The sequence below is a fragment of the Salvelinus sp. IW2-2015 genome, linkage group LG23, assembly GCF_002910315.2.
Source record: "Salvelinus sp. IW2-2015 linkage group LG23, ASM291031v2, whole genome shotgun sequence".
Lineage (NCBI taxonomy): Eukaryota > Metazoa > Chordata > Actinopteri > Salmoniformes > Salmonidae > Salvelinus > Salvelinus sp. IW2-2015.
In genome coordinates, this window is record NC_036863.1 from 48,499,861 (window position 1) to 48,520,842 (window position 20,982).

At 41.0% G+C, this 20,982-nt stretch overlaps 2 protein-coding genes across 4 annotated transcripts in view; one reads left to right on the top strand and one right to left on the bottom strand.

The window, feature by feature from the left end:
• Positions 1-5,908, top strand: part of cblb (Cbl proto-oncogene B, E3 ubiquitin protein ligase) — a 192,661-nt gene extending 186,753 nt beyond the window's left edge. Inside the window, exons 17-19 of the mRNA XM_070434684.1 lie at positions 365-514; positions 1,216-1,344; positions 3,740-5,908. Coding sequence (XP_070290785.1) covers positions 365-514; positions 1,216-1,344; positions 3,740-3,999 — 539 coding nt within the window. The 3' untranslated portion in view covers positions 4,000-5,908. The remainder of the gene's footprint in view (positions 1-364; positions 515-1,215; positions 1,345-3,739) is intronic.
• Positions 5,909-6,355: 447 nt separating this feature from the next.
• alcama (activated leukocyte cell adhesion molecule a) overlaps positions 6,356-20,982 on the bottom strand; it is a 74,512-nt gene continuing 59,885 nt past the window's right edge. Inside the window, exons 12-17 of one of the 3 annotated variants that reach the window (XR_002875484.3) lie at positions 11,112-11,241; positions 9,705-9,734; positions 8,786-8,897; positions 8,356-8,473; positions 7,473-8,148; positions 6,356-7,427 (exon numbers count right to left, since the gene is read on the bottom strand). Coding sequence is in view for 2 of the 3 variants with exons in the window: in XM_023967835.3 (XP_023823603.1) it covers positions 8,389-8,473; positions 8,786-8,897; positions 9,705-9,734; positions 11,112-11,241 (357 nt within the window). In the remaining variant the exon portion in view is untranslated. The other 2 variants (XM_023967835.3, XM_023967836.3) reach the window with 2 other exon arrangements.

Here is a 20,982-nt window from a genome sequence, read left to right on the forward strand (position 1 = left end):
GTCTGAACAAGCCTTCACTGGAAAGTAACTACATAAACCAAGGGTGTCAAACTGATGTCTCGGTGAGTCGGGTTTTCGCTCCTTGTTTGTTTTTTCAATTGAGGTAATTGATTAGTAAGGAACTCCCCTCACCTGGTTGTCTAGGTCTTAATTTACATGAATTGGAAGGAAATAACAAAAACAGCAGACAGACGGCCCTCCAGGAATTAAGTTTGGCCGATTCAATCCGATCTCGCTTTGTCGTCTATGCTCCTTTTAAAGGTAATTTCCGATTGAGCCAACATATGCAGTGTTTACCAAGACGGTAACATTACCTTTTAACCCTAACCCATTATCTGCTTGTCCTCTCACTATTGTGTCTCAGCACCAGAGGAGCTGTTCAACAACCTGCCTCCCTCACAGCGCTCGCCCCCTGCACTCGTCAGACACAYTTTCACAGGCCTCTCCTCGTCCCCCTCCTGCTCACGAGCTCCCCGGCCTGCCTCCGGACATGACCATTTCCTGTTAACCCCCGGTGAGCTGTTTCTTCCCTCCAAACTCGAGAATACCAATAGAAAACAGTTTGAGTGCCAGAATCTGATCTAGTGATAAAACTAGATAAAACTACCAACTCTGAACCACATATACCCTCAGTGGCAAGGGTTAGATCCATCAGATGGCCACAAATCTGCCGCCTCCCTATCCCTATTCCACTGTCCTTTAAAAAAGCTTGATTCTACAAAATGCATATCTCTGATACCAAAGTTCTCCTGACTTCAGAGTCTAGGGAGTTAGTTTTGATGTTGTCGGCACGAAGCCCCGATAATGAATGGGGCTCTGCTTGTACTGGTTGGTTCTCCTCTGTCTTTCTCACTCAAACACCCACACACAGCCCCCCCGTTCATTACAACTGTTTGATTTTTAAATCCAATCAACCAGGGTTCTCAACTCCCCAGGAAAAAAATAACATTTGAGAAAACCAATATATGCATTCATTTTGGAGGAGAACGGAATATGGAATTATAGCGACAGCATGTCCAGACCAGTGGGTCACAGCTCCTCTCGCTGTGTCACCTGGTCTGCACATCTGCCAGGTCTGTGCATCTGTCACTCTCATCCACTGTAATTTAAAAAATGAAAGGCCACAATTCTACGTGGATAGAGGACAAACATGCAGTTATTGTTTGAAGTGTAGACAATKTTTTCCCCTCACAGTTGTAAATGGTTTGGTTTCAGATACTGTGTTTGATATGCTGAGCGCTGTGGCCCCTCTGCCCCCTGTGAGGAGACAAACGGGGGACAACATGAAGAGCCCTATCCGGACATCACAGTCCCAGGAGTACGACCAGTTACCCCCCACCCAAGGTACAATTTAATACTGTAGGATTTTTTATTATTGAATAGTTTCGCTTTTTGAATGATTTAAAATACAATCAACAATAATGCATGCAAAAAAACAGTTAAATATCTGTGGATTGATGGGGAATTGTTAGAAAATGTTATGGGTGAGAGGGATGAGGTAAAAGGAATGGCAAATAKGTCTGGCTGCATAACCTACTGCACATTTTGAAATCATGTGACTAAACAGAACAAAAAGAAGAAGAAACTATACTATGAAACAAAGATAAATGATATAAAGATTGATAGTACAAATCTTTGGAGCACCTTAAATAAAATCTGGGTCAAAAAGGCAAACTCAGCTCCATCATTTATTGAATCAGATGGCTCATTCATCACAAAAACCACTGATATTGCCAACTACTTTAATGATTTTTTAATTGGCAACTTAGGCATGACATGCCAGCAACAGACGCCGAACCAACACATCCAAGTATAACTGACCAGATAATGAAAGACAAGCACTGTTGTTTTGAATTCCATAAAGTGAGTGTGGAAGAGGTGAACAAATTATTGTTGTCTGTCAACAATGGAAAAACCACCGGGGTCTGACAACTTGGATGGAAAATTACAGAGGACAATAGCGGACGATCCTATTTGCCATCTCTTCAATCTAAGCCTACTAGAGAGCGTGTGCCCTCAGGCCTGGAGGGAAGCGCAAGTCATTCCGCTACCCAATAATAGTAAATCCCCCTTTACTGACTCAAATAGCTGACCAATAATAGTAAAGCCCCCTTTACTGGCTCAAATAGCTGACCAYTAAAGCATGTTACCAAACCTTAGTAAACTTTACATGAAATAAATGAACAACAGGCTTTCAGCACGATTATAGGGAAGGGTATTCAACATGCACGGCACRCWCACAAATGACTGATGATTGGCTGAGAGAAATTGATAATTAAAAGATTGTGGGAGCTGTTTTGTTAGACTTCAGTGCGGCTTTTGACATTATTGATCATAGTATGCTGCTGGAAAAACATAGATGTTATGGCTTTACACCCCCTTCTTATATTGTGGATTGAGATGTATCTGTCTGACAAAACACAGAGGGTGTTCTTCAATGGTAGCTTCTCCAACATAAGCCAGGTAGAATCAGACATTCCCCAGGGCAGCTGTCTAGGCCCCTTACTTTCAAAAAATCTTTACTAATGACCTGCCACTGCCCTTGAGTAAAGCCTGTGTGTCTATGTATGCAGATGACTCAACACTGTACACGTCAGCTACTACAGAGACTGAATTGATTGCAAAGAGCTGCAGTTAGTTTCAGAATGGGTGGCAAGAAATACACCAGTCCTAAATATTTCAAAAACTAAAAGCATTGTATTTGGGACAAATCATTCACTACACCCTAAACCTCAACTACATCTCGTAATGAATAATCATGTGGAAATTGAGCAAGTTGAGGAGACTAAACTGCTTGGAGAAACCCTGGATTGTAAACTATTATGGTCAAAACATATTGATGCAACAGTAGCTAAGATGGGGAGAAGTCTATCCATAATAAAGCACTGCTCTCCTTTCATAACAACAATATCAACAAGGCAGGTCCTACAGGCCCTAGTTTAGTCACACATGGGTTGCACTTCTGGTCAGGTGCCACAAAGAAGGACTTGGGAAAATTACAACTGGGCCAGAACAGGACAGCACGGCTAGCCCTTAAATGTACACAGAGAGCTAACATTAATAATATGCATGTCAATCTCTCATGGCTCAAACTTCTTGTTTTTGTAAAAAGTATTGACATGTTGATACTTCTTAAACTAATAAACTGTCTGTTTAAACTACTAGCACACAGGTCAGACACCCATGCATAACCCACAAGACATGTCACCAGCGGTCTCTTCACAGTCCCCAAGTCCAGAACAGACTATGAGCCATGACTACATGAAACTCTATTCCACTTCAAGTAACTCACGCAAACAGTAAAATCAGATTTWWAAAAAACCTGATTAAAAATACACCTTATGGAACAGTGAGGGCTGCGAAAATTCACACACACAGGTACAAACACACACATACAAACACACATATCATACAGACTATACACACGTGTACACCTGGATTGTGTTGTAGTGGCCAGAGGGCACACACTTAATGTATTGTGAAATCGTTTGTAAAATGTATTTTAATGTTTAAAAATTGTATAATAGTGTATATTACTGCCTTAATTTTTGCTGGACCCGAGGAAGAGAAGCTGCTGCCTTGGCATAATAAATAATAAATACAAATGCATGATTCCATTATTGATAATGAATGAAACTTTTTTGAATAGCTCTTAAAGCCCCTTATGCTAAAAGCCACTTGAAAGAAGCTTTTTACCTACCCGTCATCCATTGACTTATCCATTCAATTTTCTTTGCAGTGGACGTAGATTATTTGCAGGCACCTGCCAGGCCGCCTAAGCCGCTCCCTCGGAAGACCCCTCCGGACATCCATCAGAGGAAGAATCATGGGCAGGACTCAGCCAGTGAGAGTACAGACGCCAAAATCGCCAAACTCATGGGAGAGGGCTATTCTTTCGAGGATGTGAAGAGGGCACTCATGATTGCTCAGAACAAAGTGGACGTGGCACGGAACATTCTCCGAGAGTTTGCCTTAGTGGCCCCTAGACTCAAACTATAACTCTGAGAAGGGGACCCAAATAGGAGACAACTTGTGCCTCTGTGTGCGCTGGGGTAGAAGGAAAGGGCTTATTTTATCTTGTTATCCCTCGCTAGCTCGTTCTGACCAAAAAAAGGAGAGTAAGCTTGGAAAACGCTGATCCGTGGACTGCATTTTTCCACAGATCGGGAGTCCATCCACAACTATCTGTTCGAAGCTAAATCAAATCAGAGAGACAGAGAACAGAGTTTGTCTACCAGCATGTTAATCCTGTGATGGAAAGAATTCAGGCGAGCTTTGCTAGTGCTGGCCTCTGCGTTACCCTTCTGCTCCTGCCACTACTGCTGCTGATCCCCCTCCCCACCTGCCCATCCCCCAGCCTTTCATAATCAGCCAATCAGGGATGGGATGTCTGTAACAAACTGTTACAAAATGTTCTTCTATGTTTATTGACGTTGTTGCCTATGGTCCTTATTCCATCTGTCTCAAACATACCTAAAGACCCGTCCATCACTCTCAATCACCTAATTCTCTCTATCCTTCTCTCTCCATCTCTCTGAGAGGTATACTAGTGTGCAGTCCAGTAAAGATGGTGTTCCTGGTGCCCTAGCTGAATTCTCTGTCTTAATGAGCTGCTGCTGTGGTTGTTGTTGTTGTAGGAAGAGGCTGGGAGAGAGAGAGGCTTTTGAGTGGTGTTATTGACTCCCAGAAGCTCCCAGGTCCGTAGCAGAGGCACCATTAGGCCACTCTGGAGGTCCACTATTGGTTTTTCTAATTCCTTCCTCCCAGCAACAACCTGGTGAATATACAATAAGCAACGGGGTGGGACAGTAACATGACCCTTAACGGTTCCTCTCGTCTCAGAACCACAGATGAAACCAGATGCAGCCTTGTGTGTTTGTGTGCGTGCATGTGCATACGTGTGTGTTTTGTTTTGATTTCTTCAGTGAAAGACAACCCCACTGAAAGTATTTGTTAACTTGAGGGGGTACATGCATTCCCGAGACATTCCGCTCAAGGCACAAACCGTTATTAGTACACTTTTGCTCTCAGATTATAGAAAAACGTATTTTTTTTTTACGTGCCAAAATTAAGTTAGATAATGATACCACCGAGCCAATACCTTTGCATTGACTGGTTCTACAAATGAATATACATTATGTGTTGTTAGTTCTTGTTTACATTTAAATGGGAGGACTGCTCTTGTGGATCACAAATGGAGAGGACAACCACTATTACACAGATAAGTCAATATTATTTTGAAATCCTGTTGTTGCTTAGTTACTGTATGRCGAAATATGTAGACGCATTCCCACACAACCGGAGACAAACTGTACGTCCTAATTCCAGGGTGCATTGCTTTGACACGGGTGTCTTTCAGAGAGAACCTCTGAGCAACTACGCTGCTCCTAATGTGACTCTTGCGTCATTAGCCACCGTCAGGGATTTCAAAGTGCTTCAAGTCGATATCAAGAGGAATGCCACACAAAGCCCAAAAAGACGTGAATAAAAAAGGAGGCATTTTCCCTTCACTCCCCCTGTGTCAACTACCTATTACAGTACCATCCCTGGCTTTGTCCGTTTCAATAAAATAACCGCATTATTTCTCCTCTCCTATTTGAAGCTTTATTTTGCACTGGTCTAATTATTTTTCATCTTTAAACTTGAAAGTCTCAAAGTGAACATGTTTTATTCCATCTGGCTCGAAAAAAGGAAGGGGGGGGGAGTGAAGTGGCCTTCATTAGGTTAGAAGTGGTGGTTTTCTCATTCTGTTTCTCTCTCCTGCCATGAATTTTGTTTGATGAAAATTCGTTGTGGAACGTGTTAAGCATTGTGATGTGTGCAATTAACTTAGACATTATGAAAGCCTTCACTTCATGATTATTGTCATTGTTCAGTAATTAAAGTAACCAGTGATTTGTTTTGTTTATACATTTTTTTTGTTTTCATAAAAGCCAGTATTAACATGAGTCTTTCATTTTTGAAAATGTATTTGAACCTTTATTTAACTAGGCAAGTCAGTTAAGAACAAATTCTTATTTACAATGACGGCCTACCCCGGCCAAACCCTAACCCGGACGACGCTGGGCCAATTGTGCGCCGCTCTTTGGAACTCCCAATCAAGGCCGGTAGTGATACAGCCTGGAATTGAACCAGGGTCTGTAGCGACGCCTCTAGCACTGAGATGCAGTGCCTTAGATCGCTGTGTCATTTGGGAGCCCATGATGTATGCAAACTCATTTATAGGGTGGAGGAGTTTTCCACAAAACAATGCAGTTTGTTTTGTGGCATAATATTGGAAGGTCTGACTTGGAAGTTGAAGCTTAAATTTGCTGTGATTGTCTGACTTGAACATATACGAAACGTGTAACCAGTGTAGCTTTAATACATTTAATTTGTATAGCGCTTTTCATTACAGCAAAAATCTGAAACAACAAAACATGATGGAAATGTGTTTTTGTTTAAATTGGTGCTGACATACCTTGAAAGAAAAAAAACACTACTTAAAAATGTACACTTTATTCTCAACAAAAGTACAAAATTCAGTATTCACAATACCTTTTTGGCCTTCTCATCTTACCCTCTTTGGTTTCACTGTTGACCTGATTATACTAAATTAACTAAATGCATGGAAACACAACTTTCCTATCATACTTTTACCATCATCCTCACCGTTTCAATTACAGTCCTTCAGACCCTAAAAAGAAAACCAAAACACACAAAAAATCTCTGCTGTTTTATGTAACTCTCATTCCACCATAAAGTACATTTTCAACAGTTTAAATAATGAACGTTCGAGGTTGAAATCAGAATGTATTATGGGTGGTACTAGTAGGCATGCCGAAGTGCAGCTAACCTGACAMGTCTCACACAGTATAAATAGAGCAAAACACACGCTGGACATTCACACCCGACGTATTTACAGTGAACCCGCTTAAACGGCAAAACAGAACCATGAATAACTACACTAGTAAAMGGCCTTTCACTACAGTATGACACCGGAGAGGGAAACAATAACAGAGATGACAACAACACCGTTTTAACTGAAAACTGAGAGAGATGCACAATAAAAAATATATTAGTGTTATGACTATATCTGATTTAACAGGTAAGAGGGAGCAATGTCCGCAGATTCGTCAGAATGCTCCATGTAAAACAACAGTTCACAACAACATGTGTAACTCAAGTCYGGCGAAACATTTCAGAAAAACAAAAAGGGTAGCTACATTTTTGTGCAGAACGGCTGGCAAATCTGACCTGCAAATGTCTTGCATSGTTACACCATCAACCAATTAGATAAAAGTGAGCTGATTTGCATTTTGTGGAGATGTTTGAGGCTAGCGGCATTCAGTTTGTTGGTTCCAAACTTACACCGACAACCAACTGAGTCATAATATATATATATATTATTCTCTATCTTAGAAATTGGGATGAGGCATTTGCCTCACCTTATTTAGTTTATCTTAGAAATTGGGATGAGGCATTTGCCTCACCTTATTTAGTTTGTAGCTTGTAAGTGAGACCCAATGGCTTACATGAAGACAAGTTGCACTAAAATAAAACTCGTATTTGTGATTCAGCCAATTTCTGATTGTCCAGCACAACAAAAAGTGTAGCCCCAATAATTGAATTGGTGAGACTTGCAATTGGCAGCGACACTAAAAGAAAAATGTCCAGATATTTCCATTTGCCACTTGTCCCCAGGGGGATAACAAAGAACGTTTATATGGGAGTAACAAAAAAAGGTGCAGCTTCAAAAAAACTCGAGTGTAAAGATTTGAAATGTAACCTCGAGGAACAGAGGGGTAACAGCAGTGTAGAGCAGCTAGGTCACCTAAAAAGTGTACAGTGAATTTGACATTATTTTTACTAAATTAAAACAGAAAAAAAAAAAAGAAGACAAACCCACCACACCATCACGACACGCTAGACAATTGAGCATTCACCAGGAACACAAAAAGAAAATGAGAAGCAGTCTTCAGTGCTGACTGAAAATCAATTAACAACACAAAATGTTTATCTTTTCTTCCTCTGAGACTGTGGGTCGGTGGGTGGGACTGTTCATCTGGATTAGGAAGCATTCTGCAATACATGCTGCTCATTTGGAAGCCAATCAAATGCCTTCGTTTCGGTGTCGTTCCAAAGGTCAAGGCTTCTTCTACTTATTTCCTGAAACAGAAATCAATGCACTCATTTTTAACAGGACTTTTCACCATTTTAGATGGGAAAATAATCAAGCATCAAACTGTATGTTTGAGTCCTGTAAAAACAAGATTTCTTATCAAAACAGAAAAACTCGTCTCGCCACCAACATAGCAAGGTAAATGTCAAATTATATTTTAAAAACGATCAATTCGGTGCATTGTCAGTGCATACCTTCTTCGTCTCTCGAGTACAGCCCGGCTGTCTCTACACCTTAGCTGTGCACTCCTCCAGTTTCTTGCTCTCTTCGGATGTTCCGGCTTCCTTCTCTCCTGTTTTCCAGCTCCCTTGTCTGAAGAAGAGATTCACTTTACTTAAAACTCCTATTTTTATGTAATTCTCCCCTCATTGTAATATACTTATTACACTTTGGGCTAAACTTACTAAGCCAATGCACCAGGTGCAACGTTTGCATTTACTTCAATGTCTTATACGTTCTCAATCTTTAGTGTACCTTTTATTCTGTCCTCAACGTTTACGTCCCTCAAGATTTAGGTTTGTAAAAGATAAGTGCATATGCTTAATAAATCTGTCCCCTTTTGTTTTGGGCAGGAATATGATCATACTATACAACTAAAATATAATGATACGTGTAAGTGTGTACCTTGATTTCATGTAAAGCCAATAGGCCAGCCCCAAAACAGCAGCAGCTATGATGAGCACAACAACAAAGATCACAATCCATATAGCCTGGTCCGAACTGTCTTCCTGTGCCCCTACAAACAAATCAACATGTCAAATAGTGCACCAGCAAAAACACTGTCTACTCTCTGTCTTTCTCTATCTCACACACACAAAGATTAATAGTACTGTATGAGTGGGCAAGCAAAACTAAATGAAGATGTGGGAGCCATGTTTGTATGAGCACTATTGCTGTTAGTTTGGTTGTTTATGGGGATGACATTTGAGAAGGGTTTGTCATGCCGGGCTGTTCAATCCCCAAGAGCGTCAACAAAGCCATCCAAGGCTCCCGAGTGGCGCTGCGGTCTAAGGCACTGCATCTCAGTGCTAGAGGCGTCACTACAGACCCTGGTTTGATTCCAGGTGGTATCACAACCGGCCGTGACCGTCCCATAAATAAGAATTTGTTCTTAAGTGACTTGCCTAGTTAAATAAAAGGTTAAATCAATAAATAAAAGGCTCTCGGGAGTCTAGGTATCAGAAGATACAGTGTAATCCAGTACCAGATGCTTTCACCTCTACCCAATAGTCAACAGGGTTGGTATCGCTTCAAATTAAGTAATACTCATAGAAAATGATGGGCTTTAAAAGGAAAAAATATATAATTCACGCCAACCCTGGTAGTTGGTGGCCCTGTATGGTTCAGTTTGTGGATTGTGGGTTCGATTCCCAGGGCCACCCATATGTAAAATGTATGTAAGCATGACTAAGTCGCTTTGGATAACAGCGTCTGCTAAACGGTAATTATTATTTATTATATTAGTTGGGCAGCCATTTTCAAGTCACTAGAAAGTCAAAGGAGTCAAATAATTCTAATTGGGGGGGTTAGGGGGATATCTTACCTTTTCCTGGCATTTTTTCGTCCATAATTACTGAAATCAGATATAAAATGAAATTAACTTCATATATACATTATTAATTATATATAGAAATGAAACTGGGTACTGTTTCCATGAGTTGAAAAGCAGAACTGTATGAGCTGAAATTGCTWTAAAAAAAGGCAAACAATCCCTAACCATTCAGAATATCAGCCAGAAGAGTGTAGATTTGGTGAGCAAGCAAGTGAAAATTAGGCACTTTTATTTTGCTTTGTATACTGTAGCAACAATACGCCATTTTGTCAGAAGTAGTGAGAAGGAAATTTAATGCAGCTTGACCCCCGAGAGGAAGAGATAAGGGAGGACAGTCCAGCACCTTGACACCATAGAGATAGATAGATAGAGGACTCATCTGTATATACAGTATGTGCCATTTAAACATCTGTGACAGCATGGGCAGTGACATTGAGGTTACAACTCATAGGACTCCCCACCCAGTTGACTACTTTAAAATGCTGGAAGCCCTCAATGGCACTGCCCATGCTAAAACTGCCTTTTGGCCACTAGAGGCCTCTATCATTCTCTATGCTCGACAAAGACAAACCTAATCAAACCAAACTAAACCGATGCAGAGCAGAAAGAGAGACAGTGAAGGAAAGAGAGCGAAAGGATGAGAAAGGAACAGCCAATGGCACAATGTTCAGCGGATGAAATGAATCTGTAAAGTCCAGCATTAGCCTTCAGCATACCTACCATGGTGACATTAATCTAATCATCTATGTTTAAAGAGCAGTTCTGAACAAAATAACATTTAAATTATCCTTCACTTTACTTGGCGGTTGTTGATTGGTTTTTACTTATTTACCCTCTGTATAGGCCAATGCATCTACAAATTGACAACCAAGGTAAGTGGAAAGTCATGTGACTTTTCCCACTTCTATCATCCCCGAATATCCAACATAATAGGGCCCCGTAAAGCCCTCCTTTACACAGAACTTGTATAACTATAGAACATCGGTTATGTAATTATTACCCCAGCATGTCCGTTTTTCAAATGGACGATTCCCGTGTGATTAGTTTCACTAAACTTTCACTCCACTAGCCTTCATTATGGATAACGTCAAAATAACAATGCATATCAACAAGAACCATGAACAGTTTACAGACATTGAATTAACCGATGTATTATACTCGTTTAAAAGAGAAGTAGCCACTGGGAAAGTTGACATTCATCTGTAGGCTTGCACTAGTCAAGTAGGAAGGGTGTAGTGTAGGCTACTGTAAGTTAGCAGTTAAGAGGGAAGTGGGCTGTGATTTAGTGTTAGAGAGAAGCAGTTACAGAGAAGTGACCAGGAGTTAGTGTAGGTACAGTACGCTACTGTGGGTTAGCGTTTGGCACTTGTTAGCTGCAGTCGCCACAGGTGCACTCACAGGAGGAGACGTGGAGGGCCATGAAGTGATTTCCCAGCTTGTTGGTCGCAATGCAGGTGACGGTCAGGTTTCCTGTGGGTACCACCGTGATCTTGTGAGTTGCCTTGCCATTGATATAGGAATTCTCCTCCTGATAGAACAAAGACATTTGGGGCGTTTAGAAGGAGCACACACAGGCATATGAATAAAAGTCCAACAATAGACTTCGGCCGTGCTTTTTCAAACATGTACGCACGTATGCCTACACCACATTAAAACATACACATTTAAACTTTTAACAAATGTCTAAATCTACAGATGTGGTCAAATATATTGGCACCACAAATTAATAAAACATTAAAAGCTTGAGTCAATAAGTATTCAAACCCCTTTGTTATGGCAAGCCTAAAATAAGTTCTAGAGTAAAAATGTGCTTTACAAGTCACATGACTACCTCAACTCTGTACCCCACACATACAATTATCACTAAGGTCCCTCAGTCGAGCAGTGATTTTCAAGCACAGTTTCAACCACAAAGACTAGTGATGTTTCCCAACGCTTTGCAAAGATGGGCTCAAATTTAAAAAGCAGACATTGAATATCTATTTGAGCATAGTGAAGTTATTAATATACTTTGCATGGTGTATCAATACACCCAGTCACTACAAAGATACAGGCYTCCTTACTAACTCAGTTGCCGGAGAGGAAGGAAACTGCTCTGGGATTTCACCATGCTTGGCTTGGCTCCATTCCGTTTCTTTTTTTATCCTGAAAAACTCACTACCTTGGAAAATAGTTAATAGAAGGTGTATATTAGAGACGGGAGTGAAGAAATCTCAAACACCCTGGAAAACCGTCGGGAGAGATTTGGGAATAATAACTATTAATATGGCGACAGACGGCCCCAATTCTCCAAGCGGAGCTAGAGGATTTTAATAAAGCCATGGAAGCGCTGAAAGAAGCGCACAAGCATTCTACCAATTCGGCTTGGATATGGGTAATTAATAGATGTACTGAGCTACAAAAAGACTGGGTACAGGAGTGCATTGATAGAATTCGCACTTCGGCTTTGATGGCAGGTTTGAAACCTGTGATCAAATCGACAATTGTGGGGGTTGTGGATGAAACAGAGCAAAATGTTTTGAGAGTGGAATATAACTCCGCTCACTTCGCAGACGTGCGAGGGGTTAATACGGCAGGGAAAACAGGGAATTATCAGATATTGGAAGAATGAGTGTAAGGTGGTACTGGAACCTGCTGCATTCGGAGGGAATGCCGCTATGCAAGTGTTTGCATTTTTCGGTTCGATCAATAGTGGTTCATAGAGATTACCGTTTCTATGTGAAGGAAGACGTATGCGATCACGTCTTACCCAACTTTTTAATAGATGCCAGGATCAAATATCGCAGATTCCTTACGATGACAAATTTAAATCATTTGCAAACTCAGAAAGCCTTGGGMTTTTTTTTGATCTCATGAGACATTTTATGCTTTTATTATGAAATAGATTTACATTTTATGTCGTCTTATTCTGAAATAGATTTCTAGAATGTACGAAAGGGTGGAGGGGTAATGAGGAATTAGCAAAGGGGTTACTAGACCTAAAATGAACTTTTAATTTGTTTAGTTAGTTCATGAACATTGTGGCGCGGTGGTTATGGAGAATAGTACATGCTAAATTAAAGATACATAAATGATGGCCATAAACGGAGTTCCAGATAACTGAGGCCTGTTCATGTGTTTTTTACCTACGGTTTACCACACCCACACGTACACACAACTTACCGGTTATGAATATGCATTAGGGGTGTTAATACTGTGGGATTTATTTAATGGAGTCTTTTCAATTCAGTTTTAAATTGGGTATGCAGAAGGGTGGAAATGTTTGAAATGTTTTTTAAATGGTTTCGGAAGGACAGGGAAAGAAAAGGGAGATGAGATATTTAATGGTGTTGAATGCCCGGTATCCCGACTTTCTGGTGAGGCCTGATCAATCTCACTAGAAATGATCAAAACAGGTGGGATTTAATTATAAAATGAATGAGAAACACTAGTTATGAGATATTATTATTTCCTTATGGGGTTATCAAGAGTTGTAATTCTAAGTTGATTGGTTATTCGAATCTGTTTTTTGTTTTTTTTAATAAATGTATCCCATTTTCTCCCCAATTTTCGTGGAATCCAATCGCTAGTAATTACTATCTTGTCTCATCGCTACAACTCCCGTACGGGCTCGGGAGAGACGAAGGTCGAAAGCCATGCGTCCTCCGAAGCACAACCCAACCAAGCCGCACTGCTTCTTAACACAGCGCGCCTCCAACCTGGAAGCCAGCCGCACCAATGTGTCGGAGGAAACACTGTGTACCTGGCCCCCTTGGTTAGCGCGCACTGCGCCCGGCCCGCCACAGGAGTCGCTGGAGCGCGATGAGACAAGGATATCCCTACCGACCAAACCTTCCCTAACCCGGACGACGCTATGCCAATTGTGCGTCGCCCCACGGACCTCCCGGTCGCGGCCTGCTGCGACAGAGCCTGGGCGCGAACCCAGAGACTCTGGTGGCGCAGCTAACACTGCGATGCAGTGCCCTAGACCACTGCGCCACCCGGGAGGCCCAAATCTGTTTATTTTTGATTTAACATTTTGTTTTTGAATCACGTGTTCAAAGGAAAATTACCGGTTCCCTGGGGTCATGGTCTTTGGGTAAATTTAAAATTCAAAAGGCACTCGCACATCTGAGCAATCTTATTTGCAGGTGCATGGTAACAGTTGAACAAGGAAACGCCATTTTGATAGTATCACTGATCTTTAATAATCTTACGTATCGGCCTCAGCTTTGCCGGCTGATTTGAACAATCCACCACTTATTGTGTATAGGAGAGGTCACAATTTACGCAATAAATTGGTTCATGCCAACTGCTAGCCACAAAAGAAAATCAGCCAGGCTCTTTTACGCCCTCTACCAAATGGTAGCTATAAATGCAGAGGATGRGCACAGTGCAACAATATGATGAAGTGTGAATATTTCTGCCACCCACACACAGGAAAACGGTTCCAAATAAATGACATTATTACGTGTTCCACCACCAATGTTATTTACATTATTAAATGTCCATGTGGGCTCTGCTATGTCGGTAAAACCTCCCGCCCTCTCAAACAAAGAATTAGTGAACATAAAAGTTCAATCAGGAGAAACGATAGGGATTATCCAGTCGCTGTACATTTTAATGACCTGAAGCATGACATTTCTACCTTTTAGATTTTGTGGCATAGAGAAAGTTAAGATATCAGACAGGGGGGGTGATATTAATAATACTCTGAGCAAAAGAGAATGTTTTGGGATTTTCACCCTCCAGACATTATTTCCTAAAGGACTTAATGATGAAATGCCAATGTATGTTATGTTGTGAATTTGAACATGAATTATGTGCCTATTTAAGATTACTCTGATGTTTTTCGAACGATGTACCCAATGACTAATGAAAACTTGCTATGTCCTCATTGTGGTTGTACAGATGTGTTTAATACGTCTTATTTATACACTTTTGTAATATTTATGAAATGCATATTGTTATATTTGGTAGCACTTATTTGTTTTTCCTTTGCCTCCAACCCCCTTCGACGTGTGGAACGGATGTGGGTGGGGCTAGGTCTCCATAAGGGTGCATTTTTTTTTTTTATCACAAAAGCTCTGACGAAGGCCGTGAGGCCGATACGTAAGCTTATTAAATATCAGTGATACTATCAAGAGCTTTGGGTAAATTTACAAACGTACTTTGTTCAGTCTGCATATAGAGGGAAAAATATATGTTAATAAGGGATGACAGTTACTCCAAATGGATTGTGATATGTGTATTGCTGATTTCATTTTTTGTTTTTGTTTRAATACAAYTTTCACCAGATTGGGWCTACTGGAGTGTGGGATTCCCAGAGGGTTAGGGTMSTAACTCCCTGATCTGGTAATTTTTCACCAGTAAAAGAAGGGAGTATGAACCAAGTTTGAAAATGGTTTCAACAGTAACAGTATGTATGTATGCTCTTTGACATTTGTCGTATAGATAAGGTTATTAAGAAAATTGGGAATGTAATAATTTGTCATATAGTCAATGCTTGTCTGGATTTCCTGAAACAGAAATGAATTGAACTAAACTGTTGTTCTGATCTGTCCTCTCTTGAGGTTATCATMGAAGGTGATGTCAGATCGTGTCTTAATGCATGGTATTGACCATAAACAGTGTGTGTGAACCTCAAAACCCTCCCTAACCGGCTGAAGAAAGAGCAACAAAGGCATTCAATGCSACAGTGACTTWTAACTCTCCAATCTGAGTCTGAGCCAAAACTGGGTACGGTCGGCAGTAGTGCTGAGACCGCGCGTATGGAGTGAMCGTGGAGAGAGATAATGGCTCAGGTGAGAGACTTGTGTACGTGGGAGAAGCGGATGTATCTATTTGGATATTGAAATCGGCATGATCAAGGGCCATCAAATGTGACAGGCAAGAGCTACATGTGCCGTTGGGAAGATGAACTGTAACGCTATCTGAAGAAGACACGCTAGAATGATAAGTGCTGGGAGAAGGGGGCCCCCCCCCCTTCTCCCAGCACTTATCATTCTAGCGTGTCTACACACTGCAAACTGCACACTGTGTCTACACACTGCAAACAATTTAGACTAAGAATGCATTGAGATACCGATCTTTCATTACCAGGCCACTCGCGACAGGAAAACTTTTATAAAGGTTCCTTTTATAAATGTACCTTCTAACAGGGATGATGTGTGCTAGGTTGAGAAGCTGGAATTTGAGTCATACTCAGAGTAAGCACTAAGGACTGGCATTCTAAATTTGGGTTGGATCATTTATCAAATGTTTTAGTTATGATTCGGATACAGCGAGAGAGAGTTGCTTTCATACGGTGAGGGGTGGGGGCACTGCTAAAAGTTATTAMGCCTAGGGAGGCTCCAGAAACCTTATCTATGTCTTCTCCGACAGGGGGGTTATTAGAGAACTCACTGGATGATAGCTTGGGTCAACCATTAAGTTTTTTTTGTTGTTCTCTTTTGTTTTACAATGTCATCAGAATTTTTATGTTAAATCACATCGATACATAGAGATGGCTGGATGATAACGGTACAATTAGATGCATACAAGGCTCATAGTCTGTGTTTTGTTATAACACCCAAGGATGAAAATGAAGGAGAMGGCATGGAGACCAGCATAACATGGGTATAGAACATAACGGATGGACGGTTCTTTCCCAGTTTCAATCGCATTAAGTGTGGTGTGAAGTTATTAAACATGTACTTTTTTCTCTTTCCTTTTCAAGTCAATATGTTTTTAGGTTTCGTGGAACATGAGAGTGATCGTTGTTCCAGAGGAGGGACTGATGTATATTGACTAACTGATTTGAGAATGTTTTAGTATGTTTATAACTGCAGAAGTGCATTAGGAGTAGTGACTAGTGTGTTATGGGTTAGATGGAATGATATATGTGCAAATGTCTCTGTAGCAGGAGGCGAGGTACACACGAGGCCTGTGTTTGAGACGGAATGTTTARATAGGGCTGTTTAAGTGGGATGGAATGTGACTGCGGTGGAGATKTGTGGGGGCTCATAAATTAAGGTRGTGGTGATAGTCTCTGGGAATGATACCACTCTATGTATAATTGTTACAGGAGATAGCTCGTAGGAGAGGGAGGACAGCTAACTGTGCACAATATAGGGACTATTATAAAGTGAAATTGAACATTACATATACCCAGATCATTGGTGAGAGTAGAAGAGATAGTGGTGGCATTTCTGGCATTTCTGATAAACTTTCAAGAAACCTGTGACTCAGAGTTTTGTTAGGTTGGATATTCTTCCAACTTCATTAATATCTTTCCCAATTTCTAACAGCCAGCAAACACTTGACAGATTACATGCAGTAGTTATTGTGGTGGATGAATCAGAATTAGTTGGGTAACATAAGTCATTAAGATGTCATATCTGCATAATATTCCTATGTGATATACTTTTTATTAGAATGTATTTCTAATATAKTCTAGTGTTGGCAGTTGCATTTCTTCCCTCAGCTGTGGCTCAGTCACTTGGGGCCCAGAGAGGGGAGAGGTCAGGCTTGTCTTTTACATGTCTCTGGTGCTATGCAGAATATCAGGAAGGGGACAGGATGGAACATTGTCTTCATATGTGAATGTATCTGTTAAACCATGTGAAGGGATGGCGTGATTACGGGGGAACCAATTACTTGGTCTCCACAATGTCTGTGCGCAAGTCACTCCCTCTGGCATTGGGGGGAGGTGTATGGCAGTGTCTGGAACCATTGTATGTCCTCTCTAATGTTGCACTTATCCTGGGATAGTGTATGACCTAGAGGCTCACTCCCCTCAGTGAGCTTGTCCAGGAGTGAGGTCAAGAGGGGGTTTACTTGAGATGCGAGTATCTAGAGTTGACAATTGATTTATGCCATTGGATGAGATGGTGTTTTTGTGCTATGAAGTACCAGGAACGSGATTAGAACRTCGTCTTAGGGACCAAACTGAACGATAATTTATAGCGAATGGTATCTGGCTAAGGGATACTCCTTTCTCAATTATAAAGTCCAGATTCCACTGTAGACATGCAGATGGGTTGGGTCTGGGAGCTACTTTAAACATCATAGTTGGGTTGGGTTAGCTGTTTTATTGGTTAATGCATCATAAGAAAGAGGATAGATGTTGGGGTAATTGTACTCTAAACAACATTTTGAAGGWATTGATGTGAAAGCATATACAGTGTGATGTGGCTTTGATTYGGGATACGCACTTGCCTATCAGGTGTCAATGGAGGAGATGGGGAACAAAGTGAAAATGACATGGCTTGGGAACACCTCTCATAACCTGGGGCCGGAAAGGGGAAGACTGGGCAAAAGCATGAGGAGGCTTTTTAGGGCTTTCATTTTTTGTGGAATCCAGCAGAAAAGTATCCTGAAGGCATAGAYTCAGGTGAAGAGAGAGTGGGAATTCTCATGGTCTCAGACTTTGGTTTTCATGCATATATAATTATGCGTTGCTTACCACATTGTTAATACTYTTCTGTTTTGTGCTTCTCGTTGCTTTGCAAGATTTGTGCTATCACTCTCTTAGGAACCAGAAGGAGAAAATTGAACTGGGAGAAGTCAARAGATCCATGGGACACGTTATTATCAGTGTTCTATGAGAGATGGCAATAAGATTGTGTATGGTGTGATCATAGAACAGAGGCCATAAGTCTCTGCGTTTGTAAACCTCGCGGTGAATGTTTTGTTATCATTGTTTGTTCATTTATAATCATTTTTTATTTATTTTTTTGTTCATGTTRTGTCATCATTGTTTGTTCATTTTGTAAGTAATTTCCAAGTTTATGTAAGTTGAACAGTAGGAAGCTATTGTTCAACAGGGGGGGACTGTTGGGTTCTGAGAATATGAAATATACTTATTCATGTCACTGAGGGATAGAGGGTAATGTATAACGTTTACATTCTGTCAGGATATGTTAATGTTAGCCATCAGGGATCCTAAGGGAGGGATCCTCTGGGAGGAGAAGAGACACAGTCTGGTACTAGGCACCATGACAGCCGTGAGTTGGGCAGGGAAGCGATCACATGTGGCAGGCATTGATAAGGGGAGAGAGCTTAGGATGAGACATCAAGGGGGTTGAGGTCAGGTCAGGTCACCTTAAGGGAGAAGGAACGGTTTATTACCCCATCACTTCGTCTTCCTGTCGAACCATAACAGATGTAAGGGTTGGAGAGAAGGAGGAGTGCATCTAAATTGGAGTATATATACTTGTGTTGGTTGAAACATGTTTTGTCTAATGCAGCTGTATTGATCCTCTGGGAGAATAAACTTGGTTAAGCTTTCATAGTGTGCGTTGAGGTTTTTACTCTGAGAATTAGAACCTAACAGTACCTTGTTGCAAACAGGATGCATGTTTTGGAATATTTACATTCTGTACAGGCTTCCTTCTTTTCACTCTGTCAATTAGGTTAGTATTGTACAGTAACTACAAAGTTGCTGATCCATCCTCAATTTTCTCCTATAACAGCCTTTAAACTCTGTAACTGTTTTAGTCACCATTGGCCTCGGTGAACTCCCTGAGCGGTTTCCTTCCTCTTTGGCAACTGAGTTAGGAAGGACACCTGTATCTTTGTAGTGACTACCAATAGGTGCCCTTCTTTGGGGCGGCAGGTAGCCTAGTGGTTAGAGCCTTGGGCCAGTAATCGAAAGGTTGTTGTATTGAATCCCCAATCTGTCGTTCTGCCCCTGCAGAAGGCAGTTAACCCACAGTTCCTAGGCAGTCATTGTAAATAACAAATTGTTCTTAACTGACTTGCCTAAGGTAAAAAAAAAAATGTTTTTACAAAAATTGCGAGGCATTGGAAACCTCCCAGGGATTTGTGGTTGAATCTATGTTTGAAATTCACAGCTCGACTGAGGGACATTACGGATAATTGTATGTGGCGGGCACAGAGATCTCGACTGAGGGACATTACGGATAATTGTATGTGGCGGGCACAGAGATTTAAAAAATCATGTTAAACAATATTACAGAGTGAGTCCATGCAACTTAATATGTGACTTGTTAAGCAAATTGTTAGTTAATAAGTTCAGGAGTAAGGGGTTGAATACTTATTCACTCAAGATATTTTAGCTTTTGGTTTTATATTAATTTAATTATTAATTCTACTTTGACATTACAGTGTTTTGTGTGTAGGCCAGTGACAAAAAAATCTAAATTTAATTCATTTTAAATTCAAGCTGTAACACAACCAAATGTGGAAAACGTTAAGGGGTGGGTATACTTCTGAGAACACTATTTCATTTTTGTCAGTAATGATACCAGAGTCTGACACATCTTGCTTATCATATCATATACACTGAACAAAAATATAAACACAACATGTAAAGTGTTGGTCCCATGTTACATGAGCTGATATAAAGATCCCAGAAATTGTCCATATGCACAAAAAGCTTATTTCTCTCATATGTTGTGCATAAATTGGTTTACATCCCTGTTAGTGAGCATTTCTCCTTTGCCAAGATGGTCCATGCACCTGACAGGTGTGGCATATCAAGAAGCGGACTAAACAGCATGATCATTCCACAGCACCTTGTGCTAGGGACAATAAAATGTAAAGTTTTGTCACCCAACACAATGCCACAGATGACTCAAGTTTTGAGGTAGCGCGCAATTTGCATGCTGACTGCAGGAATGTCCACTAGAGCTGTTGCCAGAGAGGTTAACGTTCATTTCTATACCATAAGCCGCCTCCAATGTCATTTATAGAATTTGGCAACCAGCCTCACAACCGCCATGTATGGCTTCGTGTGGGCGAGCGGTTTGCTGATGTCAACGTTGTGAACTAAGTGCCACATGGTGGGGTTATGGTATGCGCAGGCATAAGCTACGGACAATGAACACAATTACATTTTCTCGATGGCAATTTGAATGCACAGAGATATCGTGACTCGATCATGAGGCCCATTTCTTCTGTGACCAACATATGCATATCTGTATTCCCAGTCGTGTGAAATCCGTTGATTTATTTCAATTGACTGATTTCCTTATATGAACTGTAACTCAGTAAAATCTTTAAAATTGTTGCATGTTGAATTTATATTTTTGTACAGTATAGTTATATGATATGATAAGCAAGTTGTGTCAGACTCTGTGGCCTTGTGGTTAGAGTGTATGTCCAGAGATTGAAAAGTTGGGGGATACGATCCCCGGCCCAAGTCATACCAAAAACTTAAAAAATGGGACCTGATGCCTCTTTGCTCGGCACTAGCGGTCCTGTACATCAAGCTGCGTCATGCTACAGAAACAAGAGATAGGCTCCTGCCCCTATAGGCCGTATCGTCTCAGACAAGGCTTACTTA